The 18,203-nt window shown below is 42.8% G+C and overlaps 3 protein-coding genes and 1 long non-coding RNA gene across 5 annotated transcripts; 3 read left to right on the plus strand and 1 right to left on the minus strand.

Annotated features, from left to right (window-relative positions):
• The first annotated feature begins 224 nt into the window (after positions 1-224).
• On the plus strand, positions 225-2,726 carry ssp5 (short spindle 5). Its single transcript, XM_017137674.3, has one exon. It carries the CDS (start codon positions 348-350, stop codon positions 2,559-2,561), a length of 2,214 nt encoding a protein of 737 aa, XP_016993163.3. The 5' UTR covers positions 225-347; the 3' UTR covers positions 2,562-2,726.
• A 4,968-nt stretch (positions 2,727-7,694) lies between these two features.
• Positions 7,695-10,030, plus strand: LOC108054639 (band 7 protein AGAP004871). Of its 2 annotated transcripts, XM_017137680.3 has the most exons (8): positions 7,695-7,866; positions 7,929-8,079; positions 8,141-8,503; positions 8,556-8,721; positions 8,775-9,189; positions 9,255-9,296; positions 9,494-9,556; positions 9,638-10,030. In XM_017137680.3, the coding sequence occupies exons 1-8, from the start codon at positions 7,761-7,763 to the stop codon at positions 9,694-9,696; spliced, it is 1,365 nt and encodes a 454-aa protein (XP_016993169.3). In that variant the 5' UTR covers positions 7,695-7,760; the 3' UTR covers positions 9,697-10,030. The 2 variants fall into 2 exon arrangements, with proteins under 2 accessions (XP_016993169.3, XP_070073562.1); XM_070217461.1 differs by lacking the exon at positions 7,929-8,079 and having other exon boundaries at positions 7,727-7,866.
• A 678-nt stretch (positions 10,031-10,708) lies between these two features.
• Positions 10,709-14,022, plus strand: LOC138913466 (uncharacterized). The gene is made up of 3 exons (XR_011419234.1): positions 10,709-10,819; positions 12,418-12,632; positions 12,692-14,022. It is a non-coding gene; the product is annotated as an uncharacterized lncRNA (long non-coding RNA).
• A 2,336-nt stretch (positions 14,023-16,358) lies between these two features.
• Positions 16,359-17,395, minus strand: LOC108054640 (ubiquitin-conjugating enzyme E2 H). The gene is made up of 2 exons (XM_017137682.3): positions 17,261-17,395; positions 16,359-17,196 (listed from the first exon to the last, which is right to left on the minus strand). Exon 2 carries the CDS (start codon positions 17,085-17,087, stop codon positions 16,440-16,442), a length of 648 nt encoding a protein of 215 aa, XP_016993171.3. The 5' UTR covers positions 17,088-17,196; positions 17,261-17,395; the 3' UTR covers positions 16,359-16,439.
• Positions 17,396-18,203: the final 808 nt, after the last annotated feature.

Genomic DNA, 18,203 nt, shown 5'->3' on the forward strand with positions numbered 1-18,203 from the left:
TTATTTCTATGCATATAAAACATTATTGAACATTAAAAAATAATATAATTTGGACAAACCTTTATTGCAATAAAATTTTTAAAAAATGAATGAAAAAAATGAAAAAAAAATTACATTTTCTTCCAAAATGACTAGCATTTCTTTGGGCAACTTTTCTTTATTCAGCGAATCAAGAAATAAGTAATCCTTGAAACTTGCTTCATGGCACAAGTACAATGACCTAGTCCAGTTTTTACTAAACCTTCAGCCTTTGCATACCAAGCATCAATAAAAATTTTAAGTGATTTTACCAAGCCTTTTAAACATATATTTTTCGCGATATAAAAATAAATTCCAAAAAGTAGACCATGCGGGACAAGCCAGCACAGGTGGGGGCCACGTGGTTCACCAATCTGTCCGACTTCCAAGTGCAGGCCATAGAGGCCCTGGAGTTCTCTATCCGGGACGATCATGCCGAGGCGACGGTTTATCGCACCCAGTTCTGCCTGAATCGTCTGGGAGTCACTCCCATGGTCAAGGCAAGGATGCTCCGCAAACTATTGGGGGTTTGCCGCGGCAGCGATTTAGCCTTTCTCTACTTTCTTCTGGAGGCCTGCTACAAGGGAGCCGGCTTCGAATACAGCGAAAGGATCCTGATGTCGGCCATCACGTGGCTGGATTTGGAGATGACGATGCGCGAACTGGACCGCATCCTGCCGCCGGGAGTGGAGCGTTTGAATAGGACCAAGTCCATAGCACCGCCTCCTTTGGCGGGCACCTCCATTTCCCCGCCTCCCTCGCCAACAGGACGAATGTCGGATCTTCGGAGCGTTCGATCGCCCTACTTCACATCGCTGCCCAAACCAAAAGTGCCCCTGGGAGGCGGCAAGTTCGCCTCGAAGCGACCCCGCCTGGTGGTCTCCTTTCCCTTTTGGCCCGCCGGCGAGAGGCCCAACTACAAGGTGAACGAGGAGAGCCGCTGGTTTGCCAAGTACAAGTTCCAGCCGGTGAAGCGGATGCTCTTCAAGGTGGTGGCCGACATAATGGGCGACTACTGGTCGAAGATAGATGTTTCTAATACCACCGCGGATGAAACGAAGACCATTTGTGAGTTCCACAAGGAGGCACTGCGTCGAGAGCAGCTGGTCAAAGACGCAGCCGTGGTCAAGGCACACCAACAATGTCTGGCCCTCGTGGACATCACTTCACGACAGGATGCGGCTCTCAGGAAGAGGATTGTGGCGCAGCTGGAGCGGGACATTGAGGAGTACACGCTGCGGTGGCAAAGACTACGCCAGCGTCATCACACGGATGTCATGTTGCTGGAGGATCACGATCAGCTCTGTTCGATGGGCAAAGTGCCCACGACTGTGCAGGCGGACAAGGTGAAGTACCTCTACCAGGAGGCGGACATCGGGCGACTGAGTGCCCAACCCACGCTGGGTGTCCATGTGATCACCGGCAAGGACACCGTGAGTCGACTGAGCACTGTGCGGGTGTCGGATCCCAATGATGACCTACCCTGTCCGCTGCCGCTACCCGAGGAGAAGAAGCTCACCAATTGCCCGCCATCCATTCTGGGTCATGTTAAAAAACCGAGGAGGGTCGTAATCACCCAGACGAAGGTCGGGGATGAAAGGCAACCGCCTGCCTGTGAAAAGCCTGCGAAACCGGGACGCTTTTTCGTGTCTGCCCAGCGGCACAAACCCTTTGTGTTCCACTACCACGAGATGGCCCCGAGGAATCAGAATCCCTCACCCAAGGACGTGATGCGCGGCCAGGCTATTCGATCGCTGAGGGATGCCAGTTGTCCCTCCAGCGAGGATGAGTACAACGAACGGATCAATCCGAGGGACCAGGTGGTGGCTGCCATCGTGCAGTGCGCCCAGGAGATGTGGTTCGGCTCCCTGGAGGCCCATCAACGCAATGAGGCGTCTATAAATTCGGAGAAACCAACCAGATCGGTTATTATCCAGCCAACCCGTCGAAGTACCAAGGCGTCAATAAAATCGGATAAACTGGAAGAATCCGATGAGCCGGTAAAACTCACGCCGCCTCCAATTTGCGGCAATGGACTGGAGAATGAGCTGGACTGGGCGAAGGACATCAAGAAGTTCGATCCCGACAACCGACATTTGATGGAACGACTGCTGCGCGACGGATTCGCCATTCTCCGAAGGGATCCACGTTGCGTCTTTGCCGCTTTTCCCAACTCTCACAAGTCCTTTGTGATGCAGGAGTGGATAAAGAGAAGGTATGGAAAGACTTACAGCCACGAGGAGATAGGCAAGGTAATCGAAAAGGGACTGAGCACCTTTGTGCGCGTAGAGAACCAACTGACCAATGCACCGAGTATGAAGCGCGAAGGCTTCTCGGCCAAGGACACCTTCGACGACTTTGCCCGCCTGGAGGCGCATGCCAAGAAACTGAAGGCCAACTACCGTCAACCACTCAACGACAAGATCCTGACCCTCACCCGCATCTGCTGGCAGGCCCTGAATCCCCACTTGGTCAGGAACTCATCCCTGCTCAAAAGTTTCTTCGCCTATCTGCCGGTTCGCTACGCGGATATGCTGAGATAGGATAGTTAGCGAATAGTTAGGATCCTATACATAGAAACCAAGTCCTGGACAAGACTTTTTTTACGTTGCTAAATTGTTTGTAATTAAATTTGTAGTTCCGTCCCTTTTACTATACAATGATGCGAATAATAATATAATTAAATATGTTTAGCCCAATATAATAAATTAGTTTTCAATCCAGTACCAGTTTTAATCCCATTTGTAAGGCAAAAGTATAATGTTTCTTAAGTTTTAAACTAAGTCAAAATTATATATAGTAATTTTATTGTAAGTGAGCTTTTACTCATGAGGTCTTTTTTCATTAGCGACTCCCAGTACCAAACTAACAAAAACTATTCAAACTAAACGTATCCAATATAAATGGGAAAATTTAATTAATGAGCGGCATACAAATAAGTGGATAGCGTGCCGTGGCTCTGGTTGCGTGGCTAGTCCTCCTGGATCCCCGCAAAATTCATTGAAATTACCAAGCGTGAAATGAGCAGCTGTCACAGCGGCACAAAAGAGACCCTGAACGAGGCGACTTGAGTCGACTCGTGTCCAACATGCAAAGCCAGTGACTGAGCCGCAAAAGAAAGGACGCACGGAACCGATTCCGATATTCACACTCTCCCATTCCGATTCGCATTCCAATTTGTCGCGTATTTCCGGTTCCAAGGACATTTATCTAATAACATTTTCTTTTAGAAAAAGGTAATGTCAGTGCAAATTTCAATTTTTAAAAACATAGATTTTAAAGTTTGTAAAATAAAAAAGTGCATAGTCGATTTTATTACTCTGTTGAATTGTTTAAAAACCCAATCTCCAATTTATGTTTGTTTTTGTCTTGATTTTCCTATAGGAAATAGTATGCAATTATTGGCAAGTAAATGTAAATACTTTCTTTTTGGAACCACGAGCTTTATTAAGGGATCTTCCGGGACCCAAAATATTGATTACAATTTGCCAAAGAAAATCCGGAACGTCCTCTTGTAGCATTGACAAAACGAAGAGGAGACTAAAGCATCCTGAGATCTAGACAGAAGGCGAGTGGCAATTTGAAATTTCATTAAATTTGTCTCAATGCAGACACTTTTTCCCACTTTCGGCTTCTTTTTTGGATCCATTGTTCGGCGATGGAAATGAATGGTGCGAAAGCTGAAATTTGCCATGGAAATCAGTACAGATGACTTGGCAACGAAAGTGGGGAATTCCAGGGAGTGTGACAACAAAAAGGGCATTACGGTACCGAAAGTTTCGAATAAATTCAATCATGTCCAAACTGTTTTCGCTCGCTCTTTAAGCCATAAATTAATGTTGCATAGGAACGGAGCTGTTAATTCCCACAATCAGCAGCGGCATTGTTGGCTCCGGCATAAATCTGGAGCAGCGATAAGTCCGTGTCAGGACGAGTCGACCATACGTATTCCTCCAGCCGGAAATGTCCGCACGACGACTTCAAGGAGCCAAAAGCAACAAGCGACTAAAAGATAAAATCCCTCTTTTTTCTCCGTTTCTCGTGCGGATTTGTGCGCCCCACTAAAGTGCAGGAAAGTACAAATGCCGTGACATCAGCTGGCTGATGGGCCAAGGGGACATCTGCGGAGGGGAGTGAGTTTGGGAAATACGTAAATGTCCGAGTGGGTAAAAATGTGAAAATGTGTTGGCATTAACAATGCCAAAGCTGAGCTTAGATAAAACGGGAATGCAAAGAGGATAAGGACGACAGGAGAAAAGCATTGGCACCGGCAGAGGATAAAGATGTCCAGGTGACCAAAAAGTCGGTGCGTCCAGGTCATCTAATTCCATCAATTCCACTTTAATATGGGGTGTTTAAATACACAGTATTTAGTCATTAGTTTTAGATAAAATATATAAATGACCAAGCCTTATAATATTGTAAAATTATTTAAAATATGTAAAAAAATCAATAAATAAAAAAGAACAATAAATAATAAAAAATCATTAAAATATAAGAATAAATATTTTATATTTAAATAGCTTCTAGAATTTTTCTTTACCTTTTTAAACATAAATATTTATTCTATATGGTTGAATAAGACTTTCTTCCTGTATACAGTGCTATTTTATCCGCCACTTTCACCACTTTTTCCTTCAACTGAGTAAGTAGCTCTCGTCAAGCAGCCCAAGTCGCAAATTCTTAGACGGCTTTCGCTAAACATTGAGTCGCACATGTTTGCCAAAATGTTTTTGCCTTGTCAGCAAAATCCTGGCCTTGACTTAATTTATGCTCGGCAAAAGGTTGCTGATATGCATAAACATGTGTTGGGTGCTCAACTGAGGCGTATAAATGTCTTGCTAATGACACTCATCCACGAGCGAAAGAAAGGCCAATTGTTATTTAAATTGCGTGTTGACTTTCTTCCCAAAAAGTCAAACATTCGCCAACGAATTTCGGAAAAGGCCAGAAGAGGAACTGGCTAAACGAAGCCGGAATTTATGCGATACGGATATGGATCTGGTGTATTTGGTATTCACAAAAAACAAAATAGGAGGGGACTCACAGACAATCGACAGGGAAAACTCAACCAGAAAACCACTAACGAGCACATTTAGCCTGCATTTTTTGCCGCCTACCACATCTTTTTTTTGGCCTGGCCCATACGAGTGTGATCCTGTTTCGCCCATTTCCATTCATGTCTTCCACTTCATTCATTCTTGGGTTTCGGGGCGCTCCATTTCGCCCTTTTTCGTTTTTGGTTTTCAGTTTTCGGTGTTTCTGCGGTCACACACTCCAAATGCATTTCCAGCTGCATGTGACTGGGTTGGAGGAGCTCTGCCAAAAGGGGCCGGTGGCCAGTGAATGTGGGGTCAAAGACCCTCTTATACCCTGGCTGAGAGCAATCTTATCTCGCTTGTAGTGTTTGGAGTGTTTCCGTGTTTATACAATGATAAAAAGTTGGAATTTATAGGACTCAGTTCTTGACTTGGCTTGGAAAAAAATTAAATTAAATTAAATATCGAAAAATATAGCTTAGCTGACTTTAAAGTTTAAAGCTTCTATCAATTAGTTTTCTAAAAATATTATTATAAATAACTAATTCAATTTTTAATTTTATTGATATTATTCATTTATATAAATAAATTTCTTTTGATTCAGTCCATGTTATTTATATTATTTAAATAATCTTTCCAGTAAGTATTAAGTATTAAATATTTAATTGAATTGATTGATTGTTCTCCTTCTGTGTGCTTATATTTATGAAAAAGTGTATTGCTCATTCGCTGCCAAAAGCAATCCCTTCCATATGCTGGCCATCTACTTATTTTGGCCTAGTTACCGGCAACCGCTATTCGCCGTTGACTCTAACTTCATTTGGGGCTCGCTTTCATTAGTTTGTGGCTAGGCTGAGGCCATTTTCAGAGCCGCCAAAAATCGGGCTGAACCAGTCAATTTGGAGGCTTAAAGCTAGCGCAGCAGCTCACTCAAAAAACAAACATCAAGCGTGCAACTAATGGTTCTCTAATTATTTCGGCATTCGACAACTCAAAAAAATGCGCAATAAAATCGGAAATTGTTTTTTTCTTAATTAGATTTTTCAGAGCGCAATCGTTAAATCGTTTTTCATGTTAATTTGGAAATTCCCGAATAGCGACCGCCCACCGAACGCCACCCACAAACCGACCCCCCAAGGCCGCAGCAAACTGTCGATGGGAATAAAATAAACCAATTTCCTATCGTCGCATTGCCGAAGGCTTCCGGCCGGGCGGATCCGGATCCGGAGTTGACCGCAGACGCGGATGTGTGTGTCGAAATTTGGCATGAAAATGAAAACGAAAACGAAAACTTTTCCAACACGCCCACAGCCTCCCTCGAAAAACTGAAGCCCTTGGCGCCCCCAACCGAAAGTTGTGTAAATGTGGGGATTTGAGTTCGGGAAAGCATAAATATCGGCACAGCAGCCAAAATGTCACGCTTCCGCACCCCGAAAACCGCGCTGGCAAATTGAAATAGAAACAATTTCAAGCGGTTTTTTGGGCGCTGCACACATTTGCACACGACTATTTGCCGCTGCACGTTTTAACCCAATTTTGGTGCTCGCCCAGCCACGTGGCTTTTAATTGAGCTCCCACCGTCAGTCACATCTAATTATAATTGCCCAGGATGGGTGGCCTAATGCCATTCGGAGGATCTTTCAGAGGGAAAGGCAGAGCAAAGCGGAGACTTGGCCAAGGTAATATTTCAATGTTATCGTGCCAGTCATCGTCACGTTCACGCCGCCAGGTATTATCATCGGAAAAGCCTTCTCGCCAGCCAACCAACCAGCCGGCTTCTTGTCTTCCTCTTCCGGCCACTTTTCCAACTTTCCCCACTTGGATTTTCCGCGTCACAAAAAGGGTGCTGGGTGCCAAGAAGCCCGCCAACAGGCTTTTGTTACTAAAATTAGGAGCTCTTCGTGTTGGGTTCATTTTTCCATGTCAGATTTTGACACTTGTGCCGCGGAACTCCTGGCCTACAGTACAGTGCGTTTCGTAGCTTTAAGGATCTTTAAGGATATCTATAGAATAGAAACCATCTTAAGTATTTATTCTTTTTAAAAAATGTAAAGTAATAAAATATATATTAGTAAAAAATGTACCATCTTAATGCATGAAAATGTGTTATTTATGCAGTTTTTAGTCTTTAAGATAACTTTAATTTTAATCCTGATTAATTGTTCTATGGTATCTTTGTTCTTTAGGTAAATACGCCCTTAAATGTACCGCTCATCTTATTAGTACCATTTCGCAAATGAATACCACAGCCACAACTTTTCTTTGGCACCGAAACTGACGTTGAGTCCTCTGCACAATATGCATTTCCATCACCTTCCGATCCCTCATCTCAAATTCTGACCCTTTCCCCTTTGCTGTCACCGATGAGTTCTGTTGCAAAAAAGTGGCTTGCTTATAAGCAGAGTAATGCGCACTTTTGGGGTTTTTGTGGGTTGACAGTGAATGGGCTGCTGTTGAGCTTTTCTAGCTGGAAAAGGGAAATTTATGAGCTCTTGCGGGCTATGTGCAATTCAACGACCTCTCCCTTATTTGCTCGAACTTCACTCGCCTGCATGGCGGAAATAAATGAGAAAATTCATACGAGAATGTCAGGGGTCTTCCGGGGTTATCCGTTATTTCGTAGTGGTAGCTTTGAAATAAACATCATACACACGAGTTACGTAGATTTTTTTCACTCTGAAAAATAATTTAAAATTTATCGTTATGAACGATCGCAACGAGCAGAATCAAGATAAGGAATTCGAACGACCTTCAGCCCAAGGAGCTCAAGGGGGTCGTCAACCTCCTCCAAGTCGGTACATTCAAACCAGTAAGAAAAACTTAGCCATATGTTGGGGTTCATTGGTGATCAGGATATATTACATTTTCCAGCCGAGGACAACAAGGATACAACATTCGAAAAGTGCGCCGTTACACTCTGTTTGATCCTTGTAGTTATCACCTTCCCCCTCTCCTTGTGCTGTTGCTTGACCACAGTTACAGAGTACACTCGAATAATTATCCTTCGCCTGGGACGTCTCAAGTGAAGTTTTCTTTGATCATTTGCCAAGGCCTCCTAACTACTCCTTTTCTACTTTCCACAGAAAGGGCGTTCGAGGCCCAGGCTTGGTTTTTTTACTCCCCTGCATCGATGACGTCCACAGGGTTGATATGCGAACCAATGTCGCTAATGTGTCGCCACAGGATGTGCTTACAAAGGACTCGGTGACGATCACCGTGAACGCAGTCGTGTACTATTCCATCTACAGTCCCATTGACTCGATTATCCAAGTGGACGATGCCCAGCAAGCCACGGAGTTGATCTCCCAGGTCACGCTGCGTAATATCGTTGGATCCAAGACGCTGCATGTCCTGTTGACCTCCAGGCAGCAACTCTCCCGGGAAATCCAGCAGGCGGTGGCCGGGATCACAGCTCGCTGGGGAGTTCGAGTGGAGCGAGTGGATGTGTAGGCAAACCCTTGACTTTTAGATAATTTTTAATAAATATTTCCACACTAGTATGGATATCATATTGCCAAGCAGTTTGGAAAGATCCCTGGCCAGCGAGGCTGAGGCTGTGAGAGAAGCGCGTGCCAAGATTATTTTGGCCGAGGGCGAGCTCAAGGCCTCGAAGGCTCTAAAAGAGGCTTCCGATGTGATGTCCGAAAACAGGATAACTCTTCAGGTAGAATATTATAGATAACAAAGTTTCTAACTAAAGCCTTCTTTCTCGCCTAGCTGAGGCATCTGCAGATCCTGTCATCGATCGCAACGGAGCGACGTGTTAGGATCATTTATCCCATTCCACTGGAGATTATGGAGCCTTTTATGAGTGGCAAGGAAGGTCGAAAAAATAAGAAAGACGGTGGCGACGATGGCGCTGGTGGCAGCAAGGATACAAAACAAGAAGAGGGAGAAGGAGGTGGTGCAGGAGGTAGCAACGAAGCTCGAAAAGAAGGTGGAGCTCACGGAATCCTGTCGAATTTTTTCTTTAGTGGTAAAGAAGACACAAAGCCCAATATTAAAGAAGATGCCGATGAACCCGGCTCCTCAAGAAGTGTAACGAAAGCTCTAAGTGATGCTTTCTTATTAAATCTAAGTACAGATGAAAGTCGAAAAGTAAGGACAGATGAACAAAATCAGAGGCCTACATGTAAGAGCTAACAACTACTTTGTACCCACCTTATATAAATTGATTTTACCTAACTTATTTTCTAGATGTTGCCTATGAGATGGACCATATTAAACGGAGTCCAGCGAGTATGGTTTAAATTAATAACCCAACACATTTTATAATATACATTTTACATATTAAACTAAATGGCGATCAAAGACTTTTTGTCACAATATTAATTAAATTTATTTACTTTTTCCATTCCACATGAAATTTTTTGTTGAAATTGATCTAAAATATTTTATAAATTGTATATTTAAATATCGTGTTTCTCATTTTACAGGTTTTACCTCAAACGATGACCGGGCCAAGGCGACCCTAAAGCGAAGTTCACCGCAGCGAACAGGCGAGTGCTTTAGAAAGACGAAGTGATTTGTTATCCCACCTCCTCTAACTTTGTCCCTGTCCCGAATTTCATGTCTAACAGGGGGCCTGGCGTTTATGGACCTGCAATCTTATCGGGACTTCCTGCGAACTCGTTGGTAATCAGCCGGCGGGCTGGCAACCTCGTGGCAGCAGGACAATGGGAAGGCCAAGCGTGAAATGAGCAACAGTCACGTCAGCCAATGGGGCCGCAAACTTGATTGAAGGGCATTATCCTCGCTCCTCAGCCACATCCACATCCACATCCAGTGGAGCGACATTGACACTGCCATTGAATGGCCTCCAAGCGGTTTTTGTGACGCGATAAAAAATAGCTGAATACTTGGTATTTTTCACTGGCGTTAAGAATGGAACCTCGGTGGGCAATTTATCTCTTTTAATAAATTGGAATTTTTCGATACTTTAATGTCGGGATAAAATATAGGTGGAATATATATACCTATGGCCTGTGGTCTTCTTCAATTAATAACTAAATCACAACACCTTAAGTTATAATTCTATCTAATTACTTTCCAAGTACCCTGAATTCCTGACTTTCATAAATCAGCAATTGTCTAGCGTGACCAATTAACTCGCAATTACCCCAGACAGCAAAAATGTACTCAAAAGTCACTCAACAATTTTGCCTTAACATTATAAATTTGATCAACTTTGCGCATTTATTATTTAATTTGGACAAGGCAAAAAGTTGCCACAAAGTGGGATGTGGGCGTGGCAGGATGTTAATGCACTTTCTGTGTGTGTGGGCACGAGTTCGAGTATGTGTGCTCACCGTAACGTTGGCAACGAAAGTTTTTGAGCTAATGTGCAAGAAATAGCAAAGAAATCAAAGGATATGTGAGCCTGACGACAAGGCCAACACCCCACCAAAATGTCGGCAGCCTACTATAACTATTAAATGTGAATATTACTTCTTAATCAATTTATTTAAATAATTAATGTAATTTAAATCCCTTAATAGTTATGCATTCCTTTAAGTAGTCCTTTAAGTCTTTATAAATAAAAAAGGAAAAACTTAAAGTAAAGTAAAAAAAGTACTCTGTAATATTATACAAAAATATCCAGTAGGTCTAGCATTTCTCTTAACTTCAGTAACGAATAAAATCAATGAGTTTTAAATATTAAATATTACAAATCGAGTTACTTTTCAGTTGTAAAAGAAGTAAAATCTTTATAAAGAATGCATTCGAATGCAATGAAATGAAGTTCTCACGAACTCAGAAAAGTATGCTATATATAGGGAGTGCAGAAAGTTTTACCTCGAGGCTCTTGACTCCGAAACTCCGGAGTTTCGACTGGCTTTTAGCCTTTAATGGCACATCGTTTGAGCGTCTTTTGTCGGAAGTGAGTTTTTGGCGCTGCTTAGTAGCTGTTTGTTTGTGTTTGTGTGTCTGCGCCTGCATTTGTTTTTGCATTTGTGTGGCGGGCGAGCGTGCGTAAGTTTTCCTGCGTGCTCATTGCCCTGTGCGTGTTCGAGCACACACACTCACACTCGCAGGTGGATCCTTCCCTCGTGTACGTGTTTATCCAGCTGGCACACCTGGCTGCCTGTGTATTTGTGCGGAGAACGCTTTGAGCCTTGCGACTCCAGCTGGCGCTGCTCTTTCTCACCCACTGCATCTGCTCGTTGCAGGCAGCAATGCAAATTCAAATTTGATTTATGCAAATGGCACATGCAACAGCAGCAGCAGTAGCAGCAGAAAGTGGCGCTCAGCTCCCGGGAACCCTTGTTTGCACTTGCCACTCTCGCCAAGTGGCCAACAGCCAACAGCCAAATAAGCAATCTCCCATATGAGTGTGCGGATGTGGATTGTGCGGCTGCAGCCGAATTACAAAGTCCACATACTCATCCCCGTTCTCATCTGCATCCCCTTGCCAGGCGGAGATTCTTTAATTCACATTTAAACAAAACGCCGACAAATGCCGGCTATGCCATTGGCTTTGATTTGTTTTTCTTTGCCATCTTCAGGCTTTGCACTTGACATTTGCTCATTTCAGTTGACCATTTCACATGGTTTCCCTAACCCTTTAGTGCACTTGGAAAAAATAGCTTGGACTTTAGTATTTTATGATTCATGACTATAGATTCTAAACGGAAATACTTAGCAAAATTAATTTACCGACGTTTGACAATAAAAATTAAAGCTTGGAATTATAAGGATTAAAGGAACTATAGAATTTTATGTTTTATACGTTTCAAAGGGTTACCTGGATACAGTTTTTTTATTTTTTTAGACTTATCTGATAACTATAATCTCAATAACACTTTTTAAAAATGTTTTCTTTTTAATTTAAATTTGACTAGATACCTTTATTTAATTATTTACAGGACTTTAGCAATGAAAATTCAAGCCTTGAATTTATTTTAAAAAATATTTTTGTGTTAATATTAAAATACAATTTGAATACTACTTATCCAGTTGAGAAGGTGAGTCTTTTTTTTTTTTAAGTTTAAAGCCCATTTTTTTTAGTGTATCCCGACTGGCCTGCAATCATCCGGACTGGCTCCGGTTGACATATGTGGCACTGTGACCGTATATGTTCTGCCATCTGTTAACCCGGTCGCAGAAGGGCCCAGGGAAAGGGACTGAAAGGGACATGGGTGCAGAGGTTCAGCTGTCACTCAGATCTCTACGCTTTGGTTTAACATTTCCTTTTTTAGTTTATCCCAGTGACCTCAGGGGCGGGATTTGGCTTTTTGGGGGATTTTATTGACTCAGTGGGATTGGGGAATTCGAGTTCGCTCTCTCTTTTCTGGCTACTTTTTTCGCTTTCATGTTTGTCATTGTCAATCTCATTTATCGACATCCGTTTAATGTCCAGCAATTTGAATGGCCCAGAACCTGAGTGGTATTCAGTGCCTCACTTTATCATTCGCATTCCGGTTCAAGGTTGGTTGCGATTTTCTGTGGCTGGTCGGGGTTGTCTTACATCCGTTTAGGTTTATCTTCAAGGCAGATTGATGGCTTATTTCAGAGAGATTCGAAGAGTCTTTCGATTTCGTAGAAATCTGGTCTTTTGATGGATTTTTCTTTTAGGTGAGTCTTTAAAAAAAACGTAATTAAATATAATAATAATACTGGCTTTTCATCTTCAGAGGCTCCAAGATGTCTGCATTAGTGAAACTCAAGGTTGTCCTTCGAAGGTGTGTGTTTTGGTAAACAATCCACCTAATCGTTAGTGCCCACTCCATTTAATTGGCTGTGGGAATTGGGTTCCTTGAGCCCAACCACCAAGGATCCGAACAAAAACATTCTCAGCTAAACAAGCTGTAAGCCGCCAGGTAATTGAAGCTGCATTGTTTGGCGTATGCCCAAAGATGGCGCCTCTCCTGACATTGCACATTCCCAGCCAGCTGTTGGGGAATCAGTAGGTGGGAATGGGAACGGCGACCCAATTGTGTAGGCAAACAATGGTCATGTTGGGTGTGGGGGGAAGGGAAACCAGGAAAGCCAAACCGCCGGAGCACTCTCAAGGGTCTGAAGTGTGGGCATGCTCCCAAGGAATGTCGATTGCCGGGGTTTTGTGAAATTAACAAGACATTTATGCGGGGACACACACAAAGGTGTGTCTCTCTGGCAATCGTATCCGCATCTTCGCATCAACAACAAACTACCACTGTCTTGGCATAAATTAGCCGGGGGAGAAGCCATTCGAGGAACTGGAACACATGTCCTTTGGTTGTCAAACAGGGAGAAAGAAATAACTTGCAAGCTGTGAAAGCCCGTTGGACAGGCGGGGGAAACCGAAATGCAAATTGTGTGTCGCAAAGTTGGCAGTCATAACTAACTCGGCGAAGACGGCGCCTGAAATTTGTTTGCCAACAACGCTGGAACTCTCGACAAGTGGGAGCTGCTCCTTAATGAGAGAGGGTCTGCTTCTGTTTGGTGGGCGGATCCAGAGATTGTTATGTAATGTTGTGAAGCCCTGTACAGCCGAAACTTTCCATCAAGTACAAGCCGAGTGCCTGGCTTTCATTCCCAGTCACGCCAAATTGTCAACAGCTAAGAATTTTGCATGAATACCCAGAATGGCAGGGCAGAAGTGCTCCACACAAAAAAGGGCTGGAGAAAGTCCCATCGTGGCGGGAGCTTCAATTTCATTAACTAAGTGCTCCATACCAATTAAGTTTTGTGCATTTTGGAATAATATAAATTAATTAGAATATGCTAATGAGCTCAGACCAGCCCAGCCTCCGCCTGGCATTACCGTGCACAGCCCACTAAACGGAGCTCGCCTCGCTGCGAGTCAATTGACTTGAATAAATTAGCGCTAGCGGATGCATGCCCAATGCCGGGACAGTTGGCTTTAACCGTCTATTGACGCAGTCAGCAGGGCATTGAAAAGTCCTTCCAGAGAGCCTTGCACAAGGATTTCCCACACTCAGATGTCTTGGCATTCAATAGTCGAAATGGTTCGATTAATTAGTTGGGGATAGAATCTAAAAATCACACCTTCATTTTATCCGTTGTCACAGACTTTAAATTGTAGTCAAAATATTTTATTAAATAATTTGGATGAAATTAAATACTTGCGTATTTTTATAGCCTGATTTCAGTTTAAATAGAAAAAGATTCTACCATTTCAGACTGAAAAAAATTTAATTTTTTTACTTGACACATTTTTTTAGAAGTACCTATTGCTTACCTACAACAAGAAAAACGAGAAAAATAGTTCTATTGCTCGATTTTTAATTTTTTGTACTTTGTACCTATTGAATATCACCAATATTCGTTAAAGTTTTCCGATGCAATGATATGAATGAACAAGGTATTGCGAAACCAAAAAAAATATTCATTTACCGGCGAATATTCAGCTGTCATTGACAGGCAAATTAAATTTCTTTGCTCCAAGCTAATTTGGTATTGCTCAGTAAGAAAAACTGGCTTCGAGTATAAAAAGTGGGAGGTTGTGGTTGAAAAGGAATACTAAGTATTGGAAAATGCATTGTAATCTTATTGAAAAAAATAGTAGGTAAAATTAGAGTAAAATTAAATTAATTCTCTTTACAAAACTGTAACCCAAATGGCTTTAATTCCCATTAATCTCACTTAATACCTAATTTAGTTTAGTGATTTTCACACATTAATCCTTTTATTCAATTCTCACTTTTGTTCGGCATGCGAAACTCTCTAGTTGTCATTAATTTTATGCTCTTGGGGAGAACAAAGCTTAGTCTCTGCAATCTATTCGTTCGGATGACACCATCTTAAAGCTCGCCACGTGTTTGGACCCCAAAGAGTAAGAACGATCTGAGTCTCTATCCCCCTCCTTCCACCATCAGTTTCCATCGAATGTCTCACTAAAGACATCATTTCGTTGTGGAATTGTGAAGATAAAGTCATTCAAAGTCGAAAACGGCAACGACTATTGCATAAATTCGTTCCCAGAGAGAGACAGAGACTGGGCCACATCGTATTCTAATTCGATGGCAGCACACGCAGACAGGCAGGCATCCACCGACCTGCCCAGAACCCCTGAAATCTCTGGAACCCCTGAAGCCCCTCATCCTTGCCAGAATTGTCTGCGCAACTGTCTGGAACACTGCACTCACATTGGCCATGGTCTCTGGGATTGGCAGGATGGAAGGAAGGAAGGAAGGTGGCCAGCCATTCAGTCAGTCACAGAATGAGAACAGGCCAAGCAGCAGGCGTCAATAAAGACAAATTCACGTCTATGTAGGTGCTCCCTCCCCTCCCCAGCCTCATCGTATTGAACCAATTTTGGGGACAGGCAGACGAATTCGTTTTGTCAGTTTTGTGAATTATCACTTATCCTATTTTCTTCACGGAGATATTGATTGGTCTGCACCACAAATTTTGCCTAGCAAATCACAGCTAAAGCAAAGTAGAAACGGCTTACAATTGCTGACCAATTAAAGGATGTTTGCCCAGCTTTTAAATTTAGCATTCCCAAAGGCCTATCAAGTACGATTTATCAAACATTTAGAGCCTTTGTTATGGCCTTCTAACCTTCAGCTGCCATAAGCCAGATTTGTTCTCTTGGGTCATCAAAAACAATTGTTTAAATAATTATCGTAATTAAATCGTTGTTTGCACATGACTCAACTTATTCGAGGGTATAGTTTTCCACTTTTGAACTCAATTTTCCGATGGGTTTTCAAGGCCCCCTTTCGCATTCAGCCTAATCAGACAAATTAATCAGAAATCACCTGTCTAATGCCGCTTGGAAGTGTTGAGTGGAGTTGACATCAGCCTCAATTATGTCCAGTGAATTCGTAATTATCCTTAATGGAGCAAAATTAATTTCTTATCGGAACATTACGGCAATCTGGTTGCGTCTTGCTCGACACAATTAAGCCGCGCAATTAAATAGCCAAGATCCCTTCAGGACATTGGACAAGCAATAAAATTGTTAATTGTCATGAATTTAAAATGGTTGGAAGTCATTACATACCAGTATAATATTAGGCAAGTAAGAAGGATAATTTCTATAAATATAAAGATAATTATATTTTAAAGAGATGTATTTAGAGATATTTAATATGAATAGTTTAAAAACACTTTCAAATTTCTTAATTTCTCAAATTACACTGTGTTTAAAAATTGGACCATATGCATTTGTTTCGCTTATAACATAGAGAAAGGTAAGCAATTGCACTTAGAGTTTGTTTTAAATAAAATAGCTTAACAAAGTACAAAAATTTAAAAACTTTAAGGATATTTTTCTTAGAATTGTACAGAAAATAAAGTAATTAAGATTTTTAATAACTTATCAAGTTATTTCTTTGGAGCAACACATAGTTATTATACTTTAAATTTCGATATATTTGTCCATATACAAACTGTTTTCATACAAAGACACAAAAAAGACCATCCAAATACTCAATCGCTAACGTGATCTGTCCCAGCACTTGGCAGTGCATTGTTTCCGTTTCCGTTCCCGTTTTCGCCCCCGTCGTCATCCTCGTCGTCGTCCGACAGCAGATCGGAGAGGCTGAGGTCCGAAGAGCGTTTCTCGAGGCCCTCCTCCACCAGGTCCTTCGGGGAGAGGACTACGGGCAGGGCGTACATCTTCAGGCAGAGGATTACGTGCTCGCGGAAGAGCTCCTCCGAGTGCTTCATGATGCAGGCGGCTCGGTGGTTGAGCGGATCGTGGGGGTTCGGGTGGCGCAGCAGCTGCGGCAGAAAGGTGTCGAAGATGTTCACCAGGTCGTAGCTGGCCGACCAGGCCTGCTTGAACACATTCATGCAGACCAGGCCCGTGGTGAACTCGATGTTCGGGTGCAGGATCTTGGTGACGAAGCGGACGCGCGGCGCCTTCAGCGGGTACTCCAGCGGCATGGCCACATTTACCGTCCACACGCAGCCCTCGTAGGCGGTGCCCAGTGGCCCCTCGAAGCACACGTCCAGGTTGGCCATGTCGTCGTCCACGGTGGTGCGGTAACCCGAGGCCAGCAGCCGGTTGACATCCCGGTGCAGGCGCCGCCCAGCCATCGGCGACGTTGTGTTCACCACCATTTGCTTGGCCATTATGGTATCCTGGCGCTCGGTCCTGTGCCTGTCCTGTCTCCGTATCGGAACTACTGGGGATTTTGAGTGCACTCGTCTGCTACTCAGAGGTACCTTCAAAACTATGCAGCTGCAGGTGAGTTTGGTGTTACTCAATTGGGGGAAACCTTCTTGGAATTTCACTCCATACTTACACATAAAATTAATCCAGAATTTTGCTGTTTTTTCATTGAAATTTTCTACAAATATAAACCCACCGCCTACTGTAGCCCACGAATAAAAATTAAGTTTCTTGACAAAGCATGCTTGGCTTGCTGGAACATCGGTAATTATCGATAAAATCAATAAAATCTATACTAATATAAAAGTAGCCCAAAAAAACGGGAAGTAGCTCCTGCAACCAAAACTGATTGACATAAAAATCTAAAAAAAATAACTTAAATTGGTAAATACAATTTAATACAAAATAAAAGATTTCTATTCACTTTAATCTTCCTTTATTTTGACATTGGTCAGCTGCCAAAAACTTCAGGCCATGAAAGTGAAAATAAATAAATTCTGTATTTCTTGGGTTGGCTTTTTCTACCTTGATTTGTTTTCATTTTTTTCTGACCGGACGTGTCGCATTGCGTCTAAGCGGATTTTGGCTCTGGGCCGAGAGCATTCATTAATTGGGCGTGGGTCAGATAGTTGGGCGAAATCTTTTGGCCGTACTGCCAACTGTTTGTAATTGGGCACCGGGGAAGGCGACACAGGACCCAAGGCACAGGAAGGATGCACTGTCCTTGTGACCGAAACCGAAATCACCCACTTCTACGTATAAGTGGACATTCCAAGTTGAATGCATTTCTGATTGCTGGCAATAAATCAAAGATCGTCTGCTGGCGCTTCCATAAAGGAAGCTGCGATAACTCCAATGGCAGACCGGCAGAGAGAGTGCATTAAAGTTAAATGGACTTGGACTAAATGCTGCAAATTGCTGCCATAGCCAACAGTCATGGATACAACCACCCATATCTGAGGACACAGGGATTGTATCTGTATCTGCGTATCTGTATTTGTATTTGCAGCTCTATCTGTATCTGCACTTGTATCTGTGCCTCTCCTACAACGGTCTGAGCTGAAACAATGGTAAAT

This window comes from Drosophila takahashii, chromosome 3R (assembly GCF_030179915.1).
Source record: "Drosophila takahashii strain IR98-3 E-12201 chromosome 3R, DtakHiC1v2, whole genome shotgun sequence".
NCBI lineage: Eukaryota > Metazoa > Arthropoda > Insecta > Diptera > Drosophilidae > Drosophila > Drosophila takahashii.